The sequence below is a fragment of the Hippocampus comes genome, unplaced genomic scaffold (assembly GCF_001891065.2).
Source record: "Hippocampus comes isolate QL1 unplaced genomic scaffold, H_comes_QL1_v1.1 scaffold186, whole genome shotgun sequence".
Lineage (NCBI taxonomy): Eukaryota > Metazoa > Chordata > Actinopteri > Syngnathiformes > Syngnathidae > Hippocampus > Hippocampus comes.
The window spans coordinates 644,262-664,679 of record NW_017806236.1 but is presented as its reverse complement, the minus strand read 5'-3'; the positions used below and the strand labels follow the sequence as shown (position 1 = coordinate 664,679).

The window sequence follows — 20,418 nt, the reverse complement described above, 5'->3', positions numbered from 1 at the left end:
AGGAAAGAAAGCGCTTGTATTGGCTTACCAAAAATGCTGGAGCATTGTTTGGAATTTGCTGTGTGGGTCTTAAAACGTGTTGCAGCATTTGAAGGGAAAATTCTACACTTTGTTCAATTTCTTCAACTGAGGACACCATTGCTGAAGTTGTAAAGCCGTGACAAAACTGATTCAGATGAAGCTGACGTTTTGTCTCAAATGTAGTGATGATAACTTTCTCTGATGTGTTTATTTTCCTTTCATGCCATGTCTTGTTTTAATCTATGCACTCACCTTGCCGGTTGTCATTTAGTGAGAGGTGGATAAGAGCAATTCTTATATTTTTGTATTTAAGCAGCGTTGAAGAAACATATTTATTGGTTTTATATCTTAACTGAAAGTCTTTTGAATTAGTTCAATTTGAAAGAATAGATTCAGTCAGTCTTTTTAATTTACTACAAATTGAGAGAAAATATTTTATTTTTTTTGGTTTTGTTGTCACTTGTGAAGCATTTTAGTGTGTCTAAAGCAAACCTTAAACCCAAAGCCTTATGTTCTTAAGCCAAGGATGACATGTTTGGCTTGTGCCCGTGGCACAGAGGGAAGTAGAAATTCAGATTCCAGAGTGCCTGATGCAAATACGATAACTTCAATAAATTCATCAAGTGCACCATAATTCTGATGGCAGCATCATTATTTCATTCTGTACATGAATGGTGTGTACATGCAAATATTGATTATTAATGATCATGTCACACATTTTGTTTTCGGTGAACACAAATGTGAATAGCAATGCTAGACAGGAATGAGAAAAATAAATTGAACAAAATCTGTCACATTTCAAATCTATTTTTCATGTCATGATGTCACATGGCAAATGGGATTATTTCTGTTAGATTGTAATAAATTAACGAGGGGAAAGTGTTCAACCAAATTTGATGTGTAATATTAGACAATACATTTAAAGAAATCCTAAAGAGATTTTATTGTTTATTTCGTGCTATCTGATATCAAATGTCTATTTCCAATAGGTGGGTGCCTTGAAATACGAGTTTGTACAAAACCCATTGTATCGCAGATCATCTTTCCCCATTGAAATAAAAGGAAATCCCAGTCGTCTGTTCTAGCCTCACCAAAAAAAGAAGACACACAAAAAACAACAAACATTTTGAAGTTCTTTTAAGAGGAAAGGAAATGGCACTCTATAATATTATACTTAATAAAAACATGTAGTAACATCATTAAATAGAATGGAAAGAATTCAACAGTTGTTGCATCAGGATTAATTCACTGCAGCTCCTTCTGGTGTGCGCAATTTTGCCACCGGGGGGCAGTACAATACTGTCATGCAGACAAGATTCACACGACTACTGTGAGTATTTCGTTACTGCAGTAATATGTTGTTTTTCGCAAAGGACAAAAAATATCTGCTGTCAGTATTGCATTAGCATTAAACTAGCGGATTTAAAGGCACTTATGTGGTTGTTTTGGATACACGTGGTGTAATTCTCGTTTTGTGTTTAGTTTGCCGGTAAACTTCAGCTTGGAGTGACATTAAAGAACTTGAAGCAATTTTTAAAAAAGATGTGTTCTTTTACCTGCCAAACTGCTGCTTGTTGTGAAGTGAGTCAAACTTCAGCTTGGAGTGACATTAAAGAACTTGAAGCCATTTAAAAAAAAAAAGATGTGTTCTTTTATCTGCCAAACTGCTGCTTGTTGTGAAGTGAGTCGTGTTGAGTTCACTCACTGCCACCGTAAGCAATGAATGCGCGCTCTGTGTTTAGTCTCCTTTAACTCGAGTGATTCTATTATGATGCAAAATCAATTATGGCTATCAAAACTTCTACATTCTTCTTCTCTACTGGAGATGAACAGGTAAAAGTGCGACCAAGTGAAGTGTGCCATCTAATGGTTATTACAATTTAAAACTGATCAGGTGTGGTAAGTGAACTGTTTTAATCCCTGATCTAGATAGTACGCGTTGTTGCTAAAAGTGTACGATTACAAATTGTAAGTGTCCTAAAATGCCTCAGTGACAAGCCATTAGAAGGTACAAATTTAGCACCTTTTTACAGACGCTGAAAGCAAGTAGTCTGAGCCGACATTGTCAGTGTCAAGAGCGTATCCATGTTGCGTTGTTCGCGGGGAGAAGCGCATAGCCAGGCTGTGCTCGTCTTCCACTGGCTGCTGGGACAGGTCGTTGGTCTGCTTGATGCTGTTGACGGTGCAACCTTGGCGCGGACACACGCTGAAACGAGACAGGAGTGTAACCAGGATGGCCTTCATCATCACCATGGCGATGTTCTTGCCCACGCAGGAGCGAGGCCCGCATCCGAACGGCTGGAAGAAACGTTTGGGAACCTTGTAAAAGAAGAGACGTTATGTTGAGGTTCAACCACGATGCGTTTGGTAGTAGAGTACCGGCGGACTAACCGTTTTGTCAAAATTGTGCAGGTTGAATTCTTTGGGTTTGGGAAAAAATTCCGTCTTGTGCATGAGACCGATGTTGAGAATGATGTTTGTTCCTTTTTTAACGCTGATGCCTTCAATGTCGTCATCTTCCAGAGCTTTGCGCATGGTGAAGTCAACCACCGGATGGTACCTCAACGACTCGTTGATGAAAATCTCCAGCACTTTCAGACGTGCGTAATCCACATTTTCTGCTCCACTTTCGCCTGCATCAGCAATGGTAAAGTGTGAAGGATTTCATTTTTACATGTTATCCATCTACAGCAGTGGTGAAGGCCTTGTCTGATCATATCTCAACATAATACCATTTTTAAAAGGCTATAGGTCAGCAGTGATTCATATCACATAAAAATAACAGATTTTATTCCTGACTTTAGGAATGAAGTAAATATACAAATCCAATCTTTTTTAGTCAATCCCCATCATCTGAAAATCACATGTATCAGCCCCGTTTTCTGATCACGTGATTGGATCGGGACAACCATACGCACAATGGCTCTGATCCAATTAATCAGTCCAACCCTCGCCCACCCCCAAATAAATAATTTTATCATGTGTGTGTTTTTTTACGGGAAAAATAGCACTGTATAATATTATACAGTGCTATTTTTCCCGTAAAAAAACACACATATATATATATATATATGTATGTATATGTGTGTGTGTGTGTGTGTGTGTGTGTGTGTGTGTGTGTGTGTATAAAACAACATACTGATGACGGCGTCCATCTCCTCTACCAGGCTGTGCTCGGTGTCTGGGTTGTGTTTGAGCAGCATCAGCATGAAGAAGAGGCTGATGGAGAGAGTATCAGGAGCGGCGATCACCATCTCCAGCACACATTGCCTCACGTCGTCGCCAGAGAGTTCCCCTTGGTTCTGTTCATTCCAATCAGATTGTGTCAGTGTTCTTTTTTTAAAAATGATAAAATAGGAGTAATTTCTGATGTTCAATGAAGTGTAAAAAAAAAAAAATGTGACCCTGACAATTGAACAGTTGATAAGTCACCTGAGCAAAGATAAGCTCCGTTGCAAAATCCAGCTCGTCATCCAGCTTCTCGGATTCTTGAATAGTCTTTCTTTTCAAGTCAAGAAGCATCTCCATTGCGTCTTGAAGCTCCTGGCTGTTGATGGAACAAAACAACTGTCAAGTGCATGACCATGAGCACAGTCGGAGTCAATATTTTCTATTCCTCAAAGGATAGTCTGCTCTGTGTATCACACAAGATATGATTGTTCTTTTTTTTTGTTGTTGTTGTTGAGCGCATCTTACGCTGCTTTTTTGTGTTTATCATACAGCCATCCAATTTTGAAGAATATATCCGGCTTAATCAGAACCGCTTGCCAAGTCTTGAAATAGTTTTGAATTTTCATCAGCAAGTCCCTCTCTGAAATACACAAAGATCATTTGTATTGGCAGTTTGACAATCAAACTATGAAGAAGGACTGCATAGTCTCATCTGACCGTTGAGAGGCACCCCGAGGAAAAGTTTGTTGGAGATATCCACCACGATGGCTCTCAGCAGATTGAGAGTGTCCACGTGTCCCGAGGTGTCTGTCATGTCCTGGAGGTGATCCAAACGTTCTGCTGTGGAACTCACGCAGATGGACGCTGTCCTCTTAAGACCGGGTCCTGTCAGGGCTGGCAATTCATAAAATGTGTAAGACATACAATCGCCCCTAAGGACAATTTAGAGTGTTCCGTTAACCTGCCATGCATGTTTTTGGAATGTGGGAGGAAACCGGAGTACCCGGAAAAAAACCCACGCAGGCACGGGATGAATATGCAAACTCCACACAGGAAGGCCGGCGCCGGATTCAAACCCACAACCTCTGCACTGTGAGCCAGAAGTACTAACCAGTCGTCCACCGTGCCACCTCTAGTCATTTGTGTTTGTGATCATTTTTCTCCTTAAACGCATTTTTTTGATTGAGTTCAAGTACACAAAACCATCCAATTTGATGCACACAACTAAGAATTCCTCACCTTTCAAAAAATAAGTTCTGACTTTTTTCCAGAGTTCCACATCACTGTTAAAAATGATTCCCCTCCTTTCCATCCCAATACACTCCAAGCCTGTTTTACTCCCAAATCTGGCCACGTAGTGGGCGCTCCTCAGGACATGATAGATGGCAGAGGACCTGCAAAAGAAGCGTAACTGATGACACCATCATGCAAAAACCTGTTTGACCTCAGAGCGGCTTGCCTGCTGATGATGAGGGTCTCCTCGCTGTCGATCCACACCCGCACAATGCTGCCGTATTTGTTGTTGTAGTAGTTGCTCGCTGTTCCAATGCCGGTCCAGATAAACCGAGTATAGGAAAGATACGGACCGAGTCCTGCCATAAAGGACGGACCTGAAGGTAGAGAGGAAAATTGCATCTGATTTAACTTTCTATAGTGCTTGTCATGGTCACAATTATGCCAATAGTGAAAAGAACATCCCCTAAATATGAATACAGTAATCTCTCCCTCCAACAGGTTGTTTGTGGTTTGTGGGGTTTTTTATTTATTTATTTTTTTGCACAGGATTTTTTTCCTTGGCACATTTATTTTGGGTGTAATTCCACTCTCTGCCGCTAGATGGTGGCACACTGTTTTGTTTGACACTAAATTTGAGAGTGAATACAGTAATCTCTCCCTCCAACAGGTTGTTTGGGGTTTGTGTTGTTTTTTTTGCACAGTTTAAAATGATTTTTTTCCCTGGCACATTTATTTTGGGTGTAATTCAACTCTCTACCGCTAGATGGTGGCACACTGTTTTTTTTGACACAATATAAATTTGAAAGAAAAAGAATGAAAAAATGAAGTATTTCAGATCAGCCTTTTTGCTGAGGGTTGTTAAATGTTACTGTAACATTTTTTTCAATCCTGCTTTTCGCTCCTTCACAAAATGCCAGCTCTGGGATAAATTTATAATCTAAAATTTGGGGTATGATTGTTGCTGTGTATTGTGAGGTGGGAAACTCAGTTTGTTTTTACCGGAAGAAAAGAGATTTGTTAAATGTAATCATATTGAGGGATCGGTGCACTGTTACATTGTACAATATTTTAATGTTTCACTAACTCTCTCGCAATGTATTCCGTTAAAATGTGTTTTTATTATTTTGAAAGTGTGTTTAAAGACAGAGAAAATGAATTTCCCAAAATCCTATAAAAAACATGCCCCGGGAGGAGCATAGTTCTATTTTGCGGATTTCCCTCTACCGCGTGGGTGCTTTGGAATGTAACCCCTACAAAGGCAAAGGATTACTGTAATTCATACTTGGATTAATTGTTGAACTGATTGTGAGGTGTGCACAATGACTTACATGATGTTCCTCATAGTGCACATTGGCATTACCTGGTATGTTTGACCAATGTGTCCATTCCCAGGCAGTGACGAGCAGCAGCAACAGCAGAAGAAGCAGTAAAGCAACAGTGTCCGACACCGGGTAACCCACCGTGTGGCTGTTGGTGAGAACCTCCAGGAGTGACATGATGGTACCTAATGTTTTGGCCACAGAGCAAAAAACGGCGACTAGAATCACTGTTTAAATACAGTAAATTTGTTTAGCTTTTAATTTACTCTTTAAAAGAACTTAACATTTATTTCGGTACCGGTACAATTTATTTTAAACTTTGATATGCAGTATGTTTTCATTGTTCATTATTTAATATCGTTTCCCCTCTTATATTTTAGTGCAGTGTTAATAGTTAAACTGTTGAGAATGTTTTAGTGACATGCAAGAAAAGGGGAAATCAAGTCATAAAAGTTGTTTCCAATTATAAATTCTACGGGGCCCCACTAGTGTAAACACGACATTCTGAATAATACTTTGTGGAATATTAATTAAGCAGTCATGTGACAGTGGTAAGCTAAGCCCTAAGGCACTTTTGTCATTTTCAGTCGTGAGCAAATGGCAAAATGTCCGCCCACTGCTTTGGATAAAAACAGGATGATTTTCTTGTTTTATTCATATGTCACATATGCAATATTAATTGGAATACTGTGTTTTTGATGAGTCGCTAGAACTAACATTATTGTATAGATTTTTTTTTTACTTGACTTCCCCTGTCAATATGCTTTTTATGAATAAACTGTCATTTTTATGAACACCTAGGCCTACTAGACTAATGTATTTTAATGTTGGTCATGATTGTGGAACATGGAAGGCTAAAGTGTTAGTTTGTTTGTTTGTTTTTTTTGGGCGGTAGATGGTAAAAACTTTTATAAGGACTTATTAAAAGTACATCACAGGACCTATCATCAAAACTGAGAAATGTCAGCAATCTCAAACTAGTGAACACCGTTAATTTTAGAGTCAATCTGTAGTTCAAAAATAATGTATTAATAACATAAAAAAGCATACTAGGGTCAGCCCATGTCATTTAAACTGCACAATTATGCCCTTATTTTGTTTTTGTGTTGCATGCTTTATGTTTCCCTTCGAATATACATCCATCCATCCTTCCATCCATTTTCTAATCCACTCATCCTCACAAGGGGCGCGGGGGGTGCTGGAGCCTATCCCAGCTGTCTTCGGGCAGTAGGCGAGGGACACCTTGAATGCGGTTGCCAGCCAATCAAAGGGCATTCACTCATAAAATCACATTTCAGAAAAAACGGCAGTTCTAATTGTCACAATTTACAAGTCTAAATTTGTGTTCCAAGATAACACATTTAAAAAACCCCATTCTGTAAATTGTAAATAAAAAAAAAGAAAAAAAGGCCGTTTTGTACTGTTTTTCTTCAACGCAATATAGTTCATAAAGCAATTCTTATTGAAGATGCCTTGCTCACCTTTGCGCTCCACCGATGCTGCTGTCACGTTGGTGTGCCGTCTGAGGGGATGCAGTGCTTCCTTCACTTGTTTTATAAGATGAGCTCCTCTCTCCAACAAAATAAATCACTATGCCTTCAGAGTTACTAAATCCTTTATTTTATTTATTTATTTTTTAAAAGGCTTTCAGTTTCTTCCTTGTTGCCTAGAAACACATGCAGTTTGGCATCTTGAGTACCACAGCGCGTTCAAGGCAGTGAGCAGAGCACATCTGAGACACAAAGCAACCTCAAAAAGAACTCACGCCACCCTGCCAAAGAAGTGTTTTTATTAATAAGGATGAAAAAGCGAAGCTCTTCAATTTGTCTTCACGTGGCCTTGCTGCATATTGCGTTTTGTTTGAAAGGAAGAAAGGAAGAAAGCCCGCTTCCCAAATCTTTGGAGTGAGGAGTCTTTTCAAGGGGAACTTAATTAGCTGGGTCAGACTGACCCGTGTCAAAGGGAGCGAGGATTTAACTGTTCCAAAAAGGAGAATAAACGAGAATAATGAGTAATAAGTCAGTCCATGCTGCTGTTACTGCATAGGGAGGACAGAAAATAATAGCTGAAATTGTAAAGTAGAAAAATGGAGAAGAGAATTAATGTGGATGTTGGAGACATCATTCAAGCTCGGTGACCATGAACACATGATCTTGATCAACACATTGCACCGTTTTCCAACGTTGCCGAGTTGGCCCCAAAACCGCCTTTGCTTGTTGTCGTAGAGGGTGACAGGATTGGAACACTCACTGTTGTTATGCATCAATTTTTTGTGTGTATATATATATATATATATATATATATTTTTTTTTTCACTGTATCATAACTTAGAGCGAGAAAGTAAAACTAAACCGTTAAAATAAGTTAAGAATATATCGAGGGGTAGCATGTGTTGCCAGCGCCCTCTATCGGTCGTATGTAAGTAATGCTTATCCTGTCTGGGGCACGGGGAGCTGGAGCCTGTCCCAGATGACTTGGGGCAAGGGAACACTACATCCTGGACTGGTCATCTTGAATAGTACACTTAAAAAGATGTTCTCTTGCTTGCGATTGTGAATTTAAGTTCACAGTACCTTTATGTCAACCATTTACTAACGCACTCAAGCGGGCACGGTTAAACCGCATGGCGTTTTTCCAAGTACAATTTTATTAGTTGCGCGAATCTTGAGAATATGAAAAAGTCAGACAGAACATTCCAAACCATAAATCGCAAAATCGAAATGCATATTTTGGTATTCAAAAGCATCGAAATCAGAGAAAACATTTATTCAAATCAACGTAGACTCACCAAATCTACATTTGGCACCTGAATCAAGTCAGCAAATGTGTCTGTGGCATTCATGTCAATATTTGTACTTAGACTAATTATAATAATAAAGTACACAGAAAAAAACTCTGAGCATGGCATCATTAATATTCACTTGGGGAAATGCCACACTACAACTGGAAGTAAACATTTAGACCTAATTGTCGTTATGATGAAACGGCAGCAGTTTTGAAAGCTCTTTTTTAAAGAAGAGATCTTCTTAACAATCCTTCCTACTAATCAAAACCAAACGGAAATTATAGCACATGAATATGCAAATCCTATAAATAAACACGGAGTAATCAACTTCTGCTACTGACGCACCCTCACACTCGTTTGAATTTATTTTTAACCCATAAATCAGTTTGTAAGAAGTCTTTGAAAAAACATTTTTTAAAACAACTTCGTCACATCATGTATTTATTGACATCGTACACAATTGTGTCCGCACAATGTCACACACACAGTTAAATTATGAATATCTATCTTAGAAATAAAAACATGACCGCTATCTGACGTTCTGAAGAAAGTCATACACGTCGACCATTGTCGAGACCGGTGACAAAAGAAGGTGGGGAAATGCATGATTTCAAGAATATGATTGGCAGATGCTCGGACCAATGACGGGGCTCCTCGTGGTGTCGTAAATTTAGACGTTGTCTCCCTCTAGCGTCAAAGCATAAAAACCACCACATAAACACATCTCGTCAAATTTGGCTTCTCTCTCGAAGAAGAAGAGCACCTCCTTCCAGAGTGTTGAGCAAGCACGGCAGATCTGAAACAGAGTGGATACGCAAGACTCCATGTCATTTTTCTACGTAGCGAAATCGCTCCGACGCGCAAGCAAGAAGGCGAGCTTGCTAGTTAGCTATCTCGCTAGCCAGTCGCAGTCGGGGCAACCGACCTACTTCATAACCTCGCTTACATCATACCTGGGAAGCAGTGGCCCCAACAAGCCGACGCTTTCCATTCCACCCGACCGGTACTGCGATATTAGTATGTCAACATAGGTGGACCTGTCACAGTGAACTATTGAGAATTGAAGCAATTTCTTTTCAAGCAAGGGAGCTGTCAAGACTACAGCTGGTTTCGTCATTCCTCGTGAGTAGAACCAGAAATGGCTTTCAGTGCTGCTGCATTAGTTATTTTTTGCCAAATTGCATAGTTCAGTCATTTTTTTAAAGCTGTCACTGTGCCAGATTTCCTCTCCAGGACAGTAGTTTGATGAGGGACAAACGTGACGCTGGCCCAGGCCTAGCATATGTTAGTTACCTCCTGCTGACATAACCTAGCCTTGCTGCGTTGTTTATGTGTCGATATTTTTGCCTCTTTATTCTAGATGTCCGTATACGACATTTAAGAATAATATCGCAGTCAGTCAGTGTTTTCCACCCACGTTGTTGAAATAACAAACTACGTACATCGCAGTCTTTATTAGCCAGTGACCTGATGTGCTAATGCTAACCGTGACGCTGTAGTTATGAAATGCTTTAGCTTTGCACGCCATGGCATCCGATGACAGCAAAATGTTCATTTAACCACTTTGTGCCTACAAATGTGCTTTCAGGATTTTGACACAAAAAAGGAGTTATGTCCTGCCCATGTAGCTCGGCTGCAAGGTTGTTCCTAAATACAGCTCATCGAGGTAAGGAATGCTGAAGCTGCATGACATTGTTGTTTTGCTAAGTTGGAGGAGGAAAGTAGGTCTCAAGCTAATAACAGAGAGGGCAGTTTGTTTTGACATGTCAAGTGGCCTAAAACGCACTGTATTTTTTGAAGTAACGCGTTTGACACGCAAACCAATTGAAATCAAATGCCACAAGGTAATTTCTATTCTATTTATGATTTGTAGAACGAAACACATTATGACTTTGACGACGTGTGCCCCGTAACGCCACGGGCAGACATTCGTTGCTGCACCGTCATAGTCTAATTCAGTTACCCTACTTTTGGGCCAAGGCCATAGGTTGCTTGAGTAGACCAAAATTGTACTCAAGTAAGATTACTGTTACTTAAGAATAGAAAGACACAAGTAAAAAAAAATAATAATAAAATAAATCCCTCAAATATTTACTTGAGTAAGTCTTCAGAACAATACACTACTCAAATGTTGACCAATTAACAAGTCACACAAGTTTTAAAATGGGCATGAATGTCAAATAAGACCAAAATATAAAATTCAAATGTGCAGTTTCAGATATTGCCCATAAATATAATTTTACCTGAAACCTATCGCTGGCATCAGGCAGAATCCTTGCATTTCTGAAATCAGGCTTGTTGCGCCATTATCGTGGCATCATCAGCATGAGCAAGGCCTTTTCAACACATGCGATTGGTCACTAATTTGTCGAAGTTACACACTCACCTGGGGTCCAGTGAATTGAATTGTAGCAGTTTGGGGAAAAATATGACCTTCAGATTAAATCATTTCTCTTTAGAAAATTGAAACAATGATTTTTCATGGAAGGAAACTAACAGTGGATGAACACACATAATGGCATTTCTTACTGCTTTGGCTGCATGTGAAGCAGCTGGGAGAGTCTGTTTCAATGTAGCTTTTTTCTTTTTTTTAAATCTTTGGCTGGCCATCATGGCTTTCTTTTTTCTTTTTTTTTTTTCTCTTTTTTGTAGATTTTGGAGAAGTTGACTTTTGCCTTTTATTGCACATTTTGAGTCGAAGGGTCTGTTGCTATCTCCACTCTAGGATTGTCCTGCTCACGCTTGCAGTTTTATTCTCTGAGTCGTCATGGTTCAAGGGACACTCATCTACCGCCCCACGTGTGGGTGAGATCATTTTCTGAGACTGCCATCTGCTTTGCCTCCAAGGATGGCACCACAAAGGACACCGGCAGCGATGGTGGAAAGGTAATCTTTTGGAACGCCTTCTCCTATATTATTTGTAATGGCCGTCTCCTCTGTACATGGTTGGTGAGGGTGGTTATGTACCGTACCACAATATCGTGTCTACACAGAAAAGCATCAGTGAGGCGAAGAGGGCCTCGGGTTCCGGAGGATCCGGCAAGGGAGGGAGCCAGCTCCGTTGCCCTAAATGTGGAGACCCCTGCACACATGTGGAGACCTTTGTTTGTGAGTAAACATGGCACTAGTGTAAATCGGCTTGCATGGAGCAAGCCGCTCAGAGAAAGACATTTCTCTAACCCGGTCCGTAAAATAAAGATTGACGCGAGTTTGAATTACACTTGGAATATCTATCGGATTGTGTATTTGCAGTATTTGAGCTCTGCTGTAATTGCATAACCTGTATGCAAGTGATTTCAACTTGTGGCAATGACCTGTTGCTCCATTCCAGCATTCCAGACTTCTTGGAAATAGGATAATTATACTCGGTGAATTTCCGGGGTCTGACCTCAAAGCATTCCAGTTGAAAGTAAACAAAAAAAAAAAAAAAGGAAAAAAAAACATGGCTGACAACCTCACTAACCGCAAGCATGCCTTTTTTAGGATTTGACATACATTACAGCCCCCTGTGCTAAAATGTAACGCACTATGAACCTATTGTTAAACTAATAACTGAAGATGTCAATGAAAACCTCATATTATATTGAATCTAATTACATTGTGCCCATAATTTTGTAGCTGCTCAGTATTAATTTTCTCTTTTATGACTCACTTTTGAATCATTTCATTGAAAAATAGATGTGGAGATATAGATTTATTTATTTATTTTACTTTTATAATATTCTAGCCACATTTTCATTTGTCATGTTGTTTTTGTCTAATTCGCTGTGTGTCTGGATGTCTTTTATTTTTCTTCTTAGCATCAACACGATTCGTCAAGTGTGAAAAATGCCACCACTTTTTTGTGGTATTGTCTGAGACGGACTCCAAGAAGGGACTAAACAAGGAGCCCGAGTCTGCTGCGGAAGCTGTCAAACTGGCTTTTGCACAGAAACCTCCCCCTCCCCCCAAGAAGGTGATAAGCAAACCAAATGAATGAAATAAGTGCAATTCCATCCGCATGATTTATTCCATTATACATTCATGCTAATTTATTATCCCCCCCACCCTCCACCCCCTCACTCCCTCAGATATACGCTTACCTTGACAAGTATGTCGTGGGCCAGTCCTTTGCTAAGAAGGTGCTGGCCGTGGCCGTGTACAATCACTACAATTGCACAGAAACCTCCCCCTCCCCCCAAGAAGGTGACAAGCAAACCAAATGAATGAAATAAGTGCAATTCCAACCTCATGGTTTATCCCATTAAACATTCATGCTAATTTATTATCCCCCCCACCCTCCACCCCCTCAGATATACGCTTACCTTGACAAGTATGTCGTGGGCCAGTCCTTTGCTAAGAAGGTGCTGGCCGTGGCCGTGTACAATCACTACAAGCGAATCTACAACAATATCCCCGCTGGCAGTCGCCAGCAGGTGGAGGTGGAAAAACAACCCTCTCTGACACCTCGGGGTCAGTACTGCATTCTTGCCAATGTTATGTTTCCTTTGCCTGGTTGATATTTAAGGAACTCAAAGCTTACTGTATCTGAAATTGAAGAGGTAGGTCTCAAGTGAATTTGTTTCTTTGCAGAAAAGGCAGAGTTGACTGCCGCCTACTTGTAAAAACGGAGAAGTGAGAGCGGCGGTTGCGTAATTTTTGCTTCCCTCGTTGAGGCTGTATAATTTGGCATTTGTTCAATAATGATGTCACAGTCTGAACTGCATCGTAGGCGCTGTGTTGCTAACGTGTGTAGTGGTAATGATCATATTGATGTGAGCACTTTGATCCTCTCCCTGTAGAGCTAGAGATGAGAAGACGAGAGGATGAATACAGATTCACAAGTAAGTGATCGGGCCGCCATCATTATTCCTGTCCAGCACATAGCTTTTATTTGATTGTTTTCCTGTTTCGTTGCCATATATTGTACAAATGCCAAAATCTTACAGACCTGATTCTTTTTCGGCATCTCTGTCCAATAACGGATTAATAGAGGTTGAAATGGGAAAAAAAAAAAGATACTCTAATCTATCAATGCTTCGTGATAACGATTCCTTCTGAAAATGGAAATTGATTTTGCTATCGCTTTATCATGAAAAGAAATCATTCTTCTGTGGGGACATCTTGGGGGCAGCAGGGAGTAACACAAAAGTGTTGTCAAACTTTAAAATATTGTCTCAAGAAGATTAAACGGAGCGCTCGTAAAATGTAAATGATGATAACATCGGACAGTTGCAGACGTATTTCCCTCACAACAAATATTAATGGACAACGAGCATTACACAGACATCATACGGTATTTCCATATTAGTGGCTGGGAAATGTAATTTACTCTGCAAAAAGTAGATGTGATTTATTAGAGGACAGGAATTTTATTTGTACACCTGGACTTTTAAAAGGCAAAGCTTTTTGTCTTTTGTAGAACATTTCATACGCAAGGCAACTCAATGTGCTTCACACAAGCAAAGACACAGCAGCTAAAATCATTCACAAACACAACAGTTAACGACATTCTGAAGCAATCGAAACAAAAGTAGCTTACAAACGTATTAAAATAACGTACATTGACCACACTAAAGCACATGAACCAAACCACAAATCATTTGGAAGAATCATTCTTTCCCAATAAAGTAAATACACAACATCACGTAAATCTGATCAAAAAGCATGGTGAAACCTTCGGTTTCAGTTGTACATCCAAGTGAGCGTGTGCTAGCAGTCCACGTCAAACGGTGTCGAATTCTATGCCAGCTGGCATGCGCTTTGTGCCTTGACCGCGCTCGCACCAGATTTCAAAACTGTGCCAGATACTCTGCAGACAAAAATATCAAGTATCCCACTGACCTACATTCACATCTGCACTTTGCTATTTACACTCCTGCACCGCTCACTTGACACATCCACGCTGGCACGGACTCTGCCGTGTTTATTTCGAGTCTCGGTCTACTTTATATGACTGCTCATATTGAACGATTGAAGAAATGACCCGTTTCAGTGTTGTTGTTTTGGAAGTCCGCTTCGGGGCGAATTGGAAATCTCCTCGCTTTTTGCTGTCACTTGTGAAATTTCTTCTCAGAAATGGAATCAATCTGTCATTCAGTGTAACCAGTATGTTGTTTTGTTTTTGTGGTTGCAGAGTTGCTGCAGATCGCAGGGATCAGCCCCCACGGCAACGCTTTGGGAGCCTCCATGCAGCAGCAGAGCAGCCAGCAGGCGCCCCAAGAGCGAAGGGGCGGGGAGGTCCTGGACTCCACGCATGCTGACATTAAACTGGAGAAGAGCAACATCATACTTCTGGGTCCAACTGGCTCAGGTACCATATTTTCACAACTGCAGTGCTCCTCCGCTCGTCATGTTTCACAGCAGTCAACAATCTCGTGAAATACAACTTCAACGTTTCAACATACAAATGGGCCGGTCGGTATTTTCACAGGGAAAACGTTGTTGGCACAGACGCTGGCTCGCTGCCTGGATGTCCCCTTTGCGATATGCGACTGCACCACTCTCACTCAAGCCGGTTATGTGGGAGAAGACATCGAGTCGGTTATTGCCAAGCTGCTGCAGGACGCCAACTACTCTGTGGAGAAAGCGCAGCAAGGTGGGTTGGGCTGGGGAAAAAGGGGGAGGGGGGGCTATGCTTTTCAACACCCCTCTGCCCACAACCTGATTGAGTTTCAAGTAATATCGAAGTTGTAGCTGTAATTAAAGCCCGTGTGCTGTAAATGCGTCAAGGTCCGGACTGTTCTGCGGTGGTGTGTGAGATTTCTTTTCCTGCTTTAACACCACCGCATCAGCCGCATTAGACACATGCTTTTGGTCTCATTTACATTAATAATATCGAAGTTGTAGCTGTAATTAAAGCCCGTGTACTGTAAATGCATCAAGGTCCTTCTAAAAGTTACATAGTACTGAATTGCGGACTGTTCTGCGGTGGTGTGTGAGATTTCTTTAACTGCTTTAACGATGGCGTTTAACACCACCGCATCAGCCGCACTCGACACATTCTTTTGGTCTCATTTACATTAGAGGAAAATACGAGAAACGGTTCTCAGTATGATACTGTGCAGTTCACCACTTCAGCAACTTAGAATCACTATAAGACTTTGGAGGTGTACCTCATGTTTTGGCCAGAGTGGTTAGTTTTGTGAGTTACACCATGAAATGAAAAGCTCAAATAGCAACCGTGGCTTATTACAGAAAATACAATGCATGCGAGTGGAGTTTTGAGAAAAAGGCACCGGTTGACCAAGTTGGTTGTCTGTACGTGCAGGTATTGTGTTTCTGGATGAGGTGGACAAGATCGGCAGTGTGCCTGGCATCCATCAACTGAGGGATGTGGGAGGAGAAGGAGTCCAGCAGGTCAGAAATTCAAGTGCACCTCTGCAAGAATAGTTCATTGTTGGGCTAAATGTGTGTGGTTGTTTTTTTTTTTTTTTTTTTTTGGGTGGGGGGGGGCAATTGTGATTTACTGTACAATTTTTTTTTTAATTCAAGGTCCTCTTCTACCCAACAAATACGTGAATGAAATGAATCTGTATTTCACTGAATAATATCAAATATACATCAATGTGGTCTTATGCGTTAGGCCTGTGCTAAAACAAATGAACCACGAATTAAATGCGTCTCACACATTAAGAAGCAGCACGTCTTTTGTTGCTGACTCAGCATTTTTTTTATTGTCTTCCTGTCAGGGGTTGCTTAAACTCTTAGAGGGTACAATTGTCAACGTTCCTGAGAAAAACTCCCGAAAGCTGCGAGGAGAGACGGTGCAGGTGGACACAACTAACATCCTGTTTGTTGCCTCCGGTGCCTTTAATGGACTTGATAGAATCATAAGCAGAAGAAAAAACGAGAAGGTAATTCTTACACGCCCGTCCACAGACGTACGTGGTCTTGTTTGCATTTGCTTTTATCGTTGTCATTCCTTGCAGTATTTAGGCTTTGGAACCCCATCCAATCTGGGCAAAGGTCGCCGTGCAGCAGCTGCAGCAGACTTGGCCAACACCAGCGGCGAGACGGACACGGTGGCCGAGATTGAGGAAAAGGACCGTCTGCTGAAGCACGTGGAAGCCAGAGACCTGATTGAATTTGGAATGATCCCGGAGTTTGTGGGCCGTCTTCCCGTAGTGGTTCCGCTCCACAGCCTGGATGAAGAAACACTCGTCCGTATCTTGACGGAGCCGCGCAATGCTGTGGTGCCTCAGTACCAAGCGCTCTTCAGCATGGATAAAGTAAGGAAGAAGCAGCTTCGGGAGGATTAGTTATGTTTTTCCAAGTGTTAAACAAACAAAAAAAATGTTTTTGATTTCAGTGTGAACTCAATGTGACCCAAGATGCCTTGAAGGCCATCGCTCGCATGGCTCTGGAGAGAAAAACTGGAGCTCGTGGGCTCAGATCAATCATGGTGCGTAATTCGGCATTTTGTGTGTCAAGAGTTTCCGTCGTTTTTCTTCAGACTTGTTTGTCTGTGAACAATTCCATTTCATTATTGTTTTGTGTAGAATTTGGGCATGGGCCAAGAGTTGTTTTTACTTTCTCCACATTTTATGAAGGGACTTTTACTTTCAGGTTGAATCCATGAATCCTCATGACAAAACTCAGCCAGATGTGACAGGAGGATTGGGCTGAAACGATAAATAAAATCTATCTCACTCCCCATAGAAATAAGCATAATCAAAAGCAGGATGAAATTGATCACGTCACACTTACAATGGAGGGTGCGATGTGTCTATTGCAAAGCCAAACTAACGGATGGTCACCCAAGCGGACAAAACCAATACCGGCACCTCACGTACACATTTAGTTGTTCAATAATGCTGAATCAGTTTTAGAGTGATGGATCTGATTCTTAAAAAAAATAATAAGAAGAAGAAGAAATAATTGCACTGCTAATGAAGATAAAAATGCTGAATCCCCCACCTGACTCAAAACGTGTTTATTTTCCACCACAGGAAAAACTCCTCCTGGAGCCAATGTTTGAGGTGCCGCACTCTGACATCATGGCTGTCGAGTTGAACAAAGAGGTCGTCCAAGGGAAAACGCAGCCCAGATACATCAGGTCAGCGTCGCTTTCCATGTGTGAATGTGTTCACTGTAAATGTTGCGACGGTCATCTCGCAGTGATTGACCGTTCTCTACAGCGTCGTTTCCCCACTGCTCGCGTCACAAGAATGGGGAGAGTCTTACAATACAATTATTATTTTTTTATTATTATTATTTTTTTTAAATAGACGTCGTAAACCTAAAACGGGCTCTCCACGTGTTTTGCAGGACTCCGGCCAAGGAGCAGGCAGAAGAGGACTACGATTCTGGCATCGACGAGGAGAACTGGCCGCGACAGGCGGACGCTGCAAACAACTGAACCACGTCATCCATTTCACCTAAAGACAGTTTGTTACTGCCCTTTGTGATACCAGCTCGGGGTTTTCTTTGAGGCCCCACAAAACAAAATATGGACATTTTATTGGGGATAATGAAGGTGCTTGTGCCTGACGATTGTGTCATCATGAACAAGTAGTGTAACAACCTGGGGTCCTGTCTGTCTGTTTTTGTGTGTGCGTGTGTCTGTATGGGTGCGTGCGTGTCTAGCAGCGCACTTGCAGGTTGGACCTTTATATTATTATTTCAATCTCTGGTGATTGTTAACATTTTATCTATATAAAGATAATCCGTTTTTTTTTATTTGTGAGAGAGCGTTTCTAGCAAGGTAATTTTGTTTGTTTCTCTTGTGACTGACCGCCCATGTACAAGGGAAGCAATACAAATGGATGCCCCCCCCCCCCCAAAAAAAAATGAGAAGAATAAAAGGAAGGGGCATGTCAAGGGATGCCCTCTATCAGGGGGGCCTGATATTCCATAAGCGACTACGATTCTGGCATCGACGAGGAGAACTGGCCGCGACAGGCGGACGCTGCAAACAACTGAACCACGTCATCCATTTCACCTAAAGACAGTTTGTTACTGCCCTTTGTGATACCAGCTCGGGGTTTTCTTTGAGGCCCCACAAAACAAAATATGGACATTTTATTGGGGATAATGAAGGTGCTTGTGCCTGACGATTGTGTCATCATGAACAAGTAGTGTAACAACCTGGGGTCCTGTCTGTCTGTTTTTGTGTGTGCGTGTGTCTGTATGGGTGCGTGCGTGTCTAGCAGCGCACTTGCAGGTTGGACCTTTATATTATTATTTCAATCTCTGGTGATTGTTAACATTTTATCTATATAAAGATAATCCGTTTTTTTTTATTTGTGAGAGAGCGTTTCTAGCAAGGTAATTTTGTTTGTTTCTCTTGTGACTGACCGCCCATGTACAAGGGAAGCAATACAAATGGATGCCCCCCCCCCCCAAAAAAAAATGAGAAGAATGAAAGGAAGGGGCATGTCAAGTGATGCCCTCTATCAGGAGGGCCTGATATTCCATAAGCACGTCAATCATTTGACGATATCCTCTTTACCACCATTGTCCAAATGGTGGCCACACTATTCGTACAGTCCGGCTGTCAATGTGCCGCTCTGCTTTTTTGGCAGTAATGTGGAAACTTATTTTGATAACCTTGTAAAAGAGAGCAAGGCGTGAAGCAAACGTCACACGAGCAGCTCGACAAACAGCCCGCGAGAAGTGATGGGGAGCTTTTAAGCAGCCACAATGGTTATTAGTTCATGTTTGGTGTTCAGCCCGCTTTTTAGACAATATACTGTATGTCCGTACACGTGTTGATCTCAGACTCAAGGGCTGTTCAGCAAACTGGCTTTAAGTCAATGACATTTAAAGTTTTATGTGTTTATTTCTCTTTACGTCATCCGGATTTTCCATCACACACAAAAAAAAAAAAGTTGGAAAGGACATATCCCAAAAGGACTTTATAGTTATTTTTATGTCTCTCTTGCTCCACCTTTTAGTGACGTCATATTCTGTTGCTATCAAGTGGTCTTTCATTAAGATGCTCTTCAACTGAACCACACTGCTTATACGTACGTCTAAAATGTGCTCCGGCATCATTAAACTAGACCCTGCTTTTTAGTTACCTTTTTTTTTTTTTTTTTTTCAAAACCGTTTTCTCTTTGTTGTCTGTTACACAACACCATTGTGAACCCCACCACATACAATGTCATTGTTCAAAATTTAAATAAAATGTATCTGTATCCACTTTATCCTCTCGTGTCCGTTTGATTTGTGGCAGGCTGTGAATTTGATACCTGGCTGGGCCTTAAGTGTGGACTTAATGCTTTTAATGCCACCATCAATACATCACATTTATAGAAACCTAGATACAATTGATAGTCTACGATGCAAAATCAACAGCATGTGACTGACATGTGGCCAAACAAATAATAAATATACATTTTTTTAAAATCAATTCTAATTTGAAATTAACTTTAAAAATTACTATTACTAATATATTTAAAGTGACATTGCTGATTCTGAAAGCCTTGGGCACAATAGATTGAAATGGCAGCATACTGAAATATGGTTGGACAAAAAAATAATATAACAACCACATGCACTAGCCTGTTGGAAGCACTACCGCCATGGGAAATCCTTTAAAGAAAATAAATAGAGGGATTAAATATAATAATTTCGGATGGAATTGAAAGTCAGTGCTTTTGCGAGTGGTTGTTAGGCGATCATAAATGTCCAGGCTCCGACGGTTCACTTCGTGCGTGTGGCAGACAGGCAGAAGATGGTGTTCCGCTTGTGTGTTGGCACCTTTATGTAATCTGTTAATCTGCGGAAAGTGGTGTCCTTGTTTTTTCTCCCTGAAGCACAACCTTAATCCACCTTCAAATCTGTATCAAAACAACCACAGTACCATTTTAAAACGGCTTTGAATATACATAATGGAAGTGCGATTGTGCAATAATGTTAGAAGTAACAAGGAGACGAATAACTCTTTTACTGTGCAATAGT

General features: G+C 40.9%; 2 protein-coding genes across 7 annotated transcripts; one reads left to right on the top strand and one right to left on the bottom strand.

Annotated features, from left to right (window-relative positions):
* Positions 1–1,659: 1,659 nt before the first annotated feature.
* On the bottom strand, positions 1,660–7,475 carry LOC109507515 (aromatase-like). 2 transcript variants are annotated; one of them, XM_019857003.1, is made up of 10 exons: positions 7,229–7,475; positions 5,789–5,932; positions 4,652–4,802; positions 4,432–4,586; positions 3,910–4,086; positions 3,718–3,832; positions 3,454–3,568; positions 3,161–3,323; positions 2,413–2,654; positions 1,660–2,340 (listed from the first exon to the last, which is right to left on the bottom strand). In XM_019857003.1, exons 2-10 carry the CDS (start codon positions 5,922–5,924, stop codon positions 2,038–2,040), a joined length of 1,557 nt encoding a protein of 518 aa, XP_019712562.1. In that variant the 5' UTR covers positions 5,925–5,932; positions 7,229–7,475; the 3' UTR covers positions 1,660–2,037. The 2 variants fall into 2 exon arrangements, with proteins under 2 accessions (XP_019712562.1, XP_019712563.1); XM_019857004.1 differs by lacking the exon at positions 7,229–7,475 and having other exon boundaries at positions 5,789–6,902.
* A 1,754-nt stretch (positions 7,476–9,229) lies between these two features.
* On the top strand, positions 9,230–19,661 carry clpxb (caseinolytic mitochondrial matrix peptidase chaperone subunit Xb). 5 transcript variants are annotated; one of them, XM_019856987.1, is made up of 17 exons: positions 9,230–9,654; positions 10,121–10,198; positions 11,258–11,418; positions 11,526–11,640; positions 12,333–12,487; positions 12,603–12,653; positions 12,876–12,984; positions 13,314–13,355; positions 14,648–14,824; positions 14,945–15,109; positions 15,782–15,870; positions 16,203–16,367; positions 16,443–16,742; positions 16,823–16,915; positions 17,463–17,569; positions 17,782–17,833; positions 18,397–19,661. In XM_019856987.1, the coding sequence occupies exons 2-17, from the start codon at positions 10,144–10,146 to the stop codon at positions 18,433–18,435; spliced, it is 1,875 nt and encodes a 624-aa protein (XP_019712546.1). In that variant the 5' UTR covers positions 9,230–9,654; positions 10,121–10,143; the 3' UTR covers positions 18,436–19,661. The 5 variants fall into 5 exon arrangements, with proteins under 5 accessions (XP_019712546.1, XP_019712547.1, XP_019712545.1 ...); XM_019856986.1 differs by lacking the exon at positions 18,397–19,661 and having other exon boundaries at positions 9,231–9,654; positions 17,782–18,303; XM_019856988.1 differs by lacking the exons at positions 13,314–13,355; positions 18,397–19,661 and having other exon boundaries at positions 17,782–18,303.
* Positions 19,662–20,418: the final 757 nt, after the last annotated feature.

Bases quoted from the DNA above. Each gene is read 5' to 3' on its own strand.
- LOC109507515 (XM_019857003.1), bottom strand. From the start codon at position 5,924: ATGTCACTCCTGGAGGTTCTCACCAACAGCCACACGGTGGGTTACCCG. The intron at 3,569-3,717 runs GTAAGATGCGCT...TTCCATCAACAG, and splicing joins GATAAACACAAAAAAGCAGC to CCAGGAGCTTCAAGACGCAA. The intron at 2,341-2,412 runs GTTAGTCCGCCG...TTCTTTTACAAG, and splicing joins TGCACAATTTTGACAAAACG to GTTCCCAAACGTTTCTTCCA.
- clpxb (XM_019856987.1), top strand. From the start codon at position 10,144: ATGTCCTGCCCATGTAGCTCGGCTGCAAGGTTGTTCCTAAATACAGCT. The intron at 11,419-11,525 runs GTAATCTTTTGG...GTGTCTACACAG, and splicing joins CCGGCAGCGATGGTGGAAAG to AAAAGCATCAGTGAGGCGAA. The intron at 12,985-13,313 runs GTCAGTACTGCA...CTCTCCCTGTAG, and splicing joins ACCCTCTCTGACACCTCGGG to AGCTAGAGATGAGAAGACGA.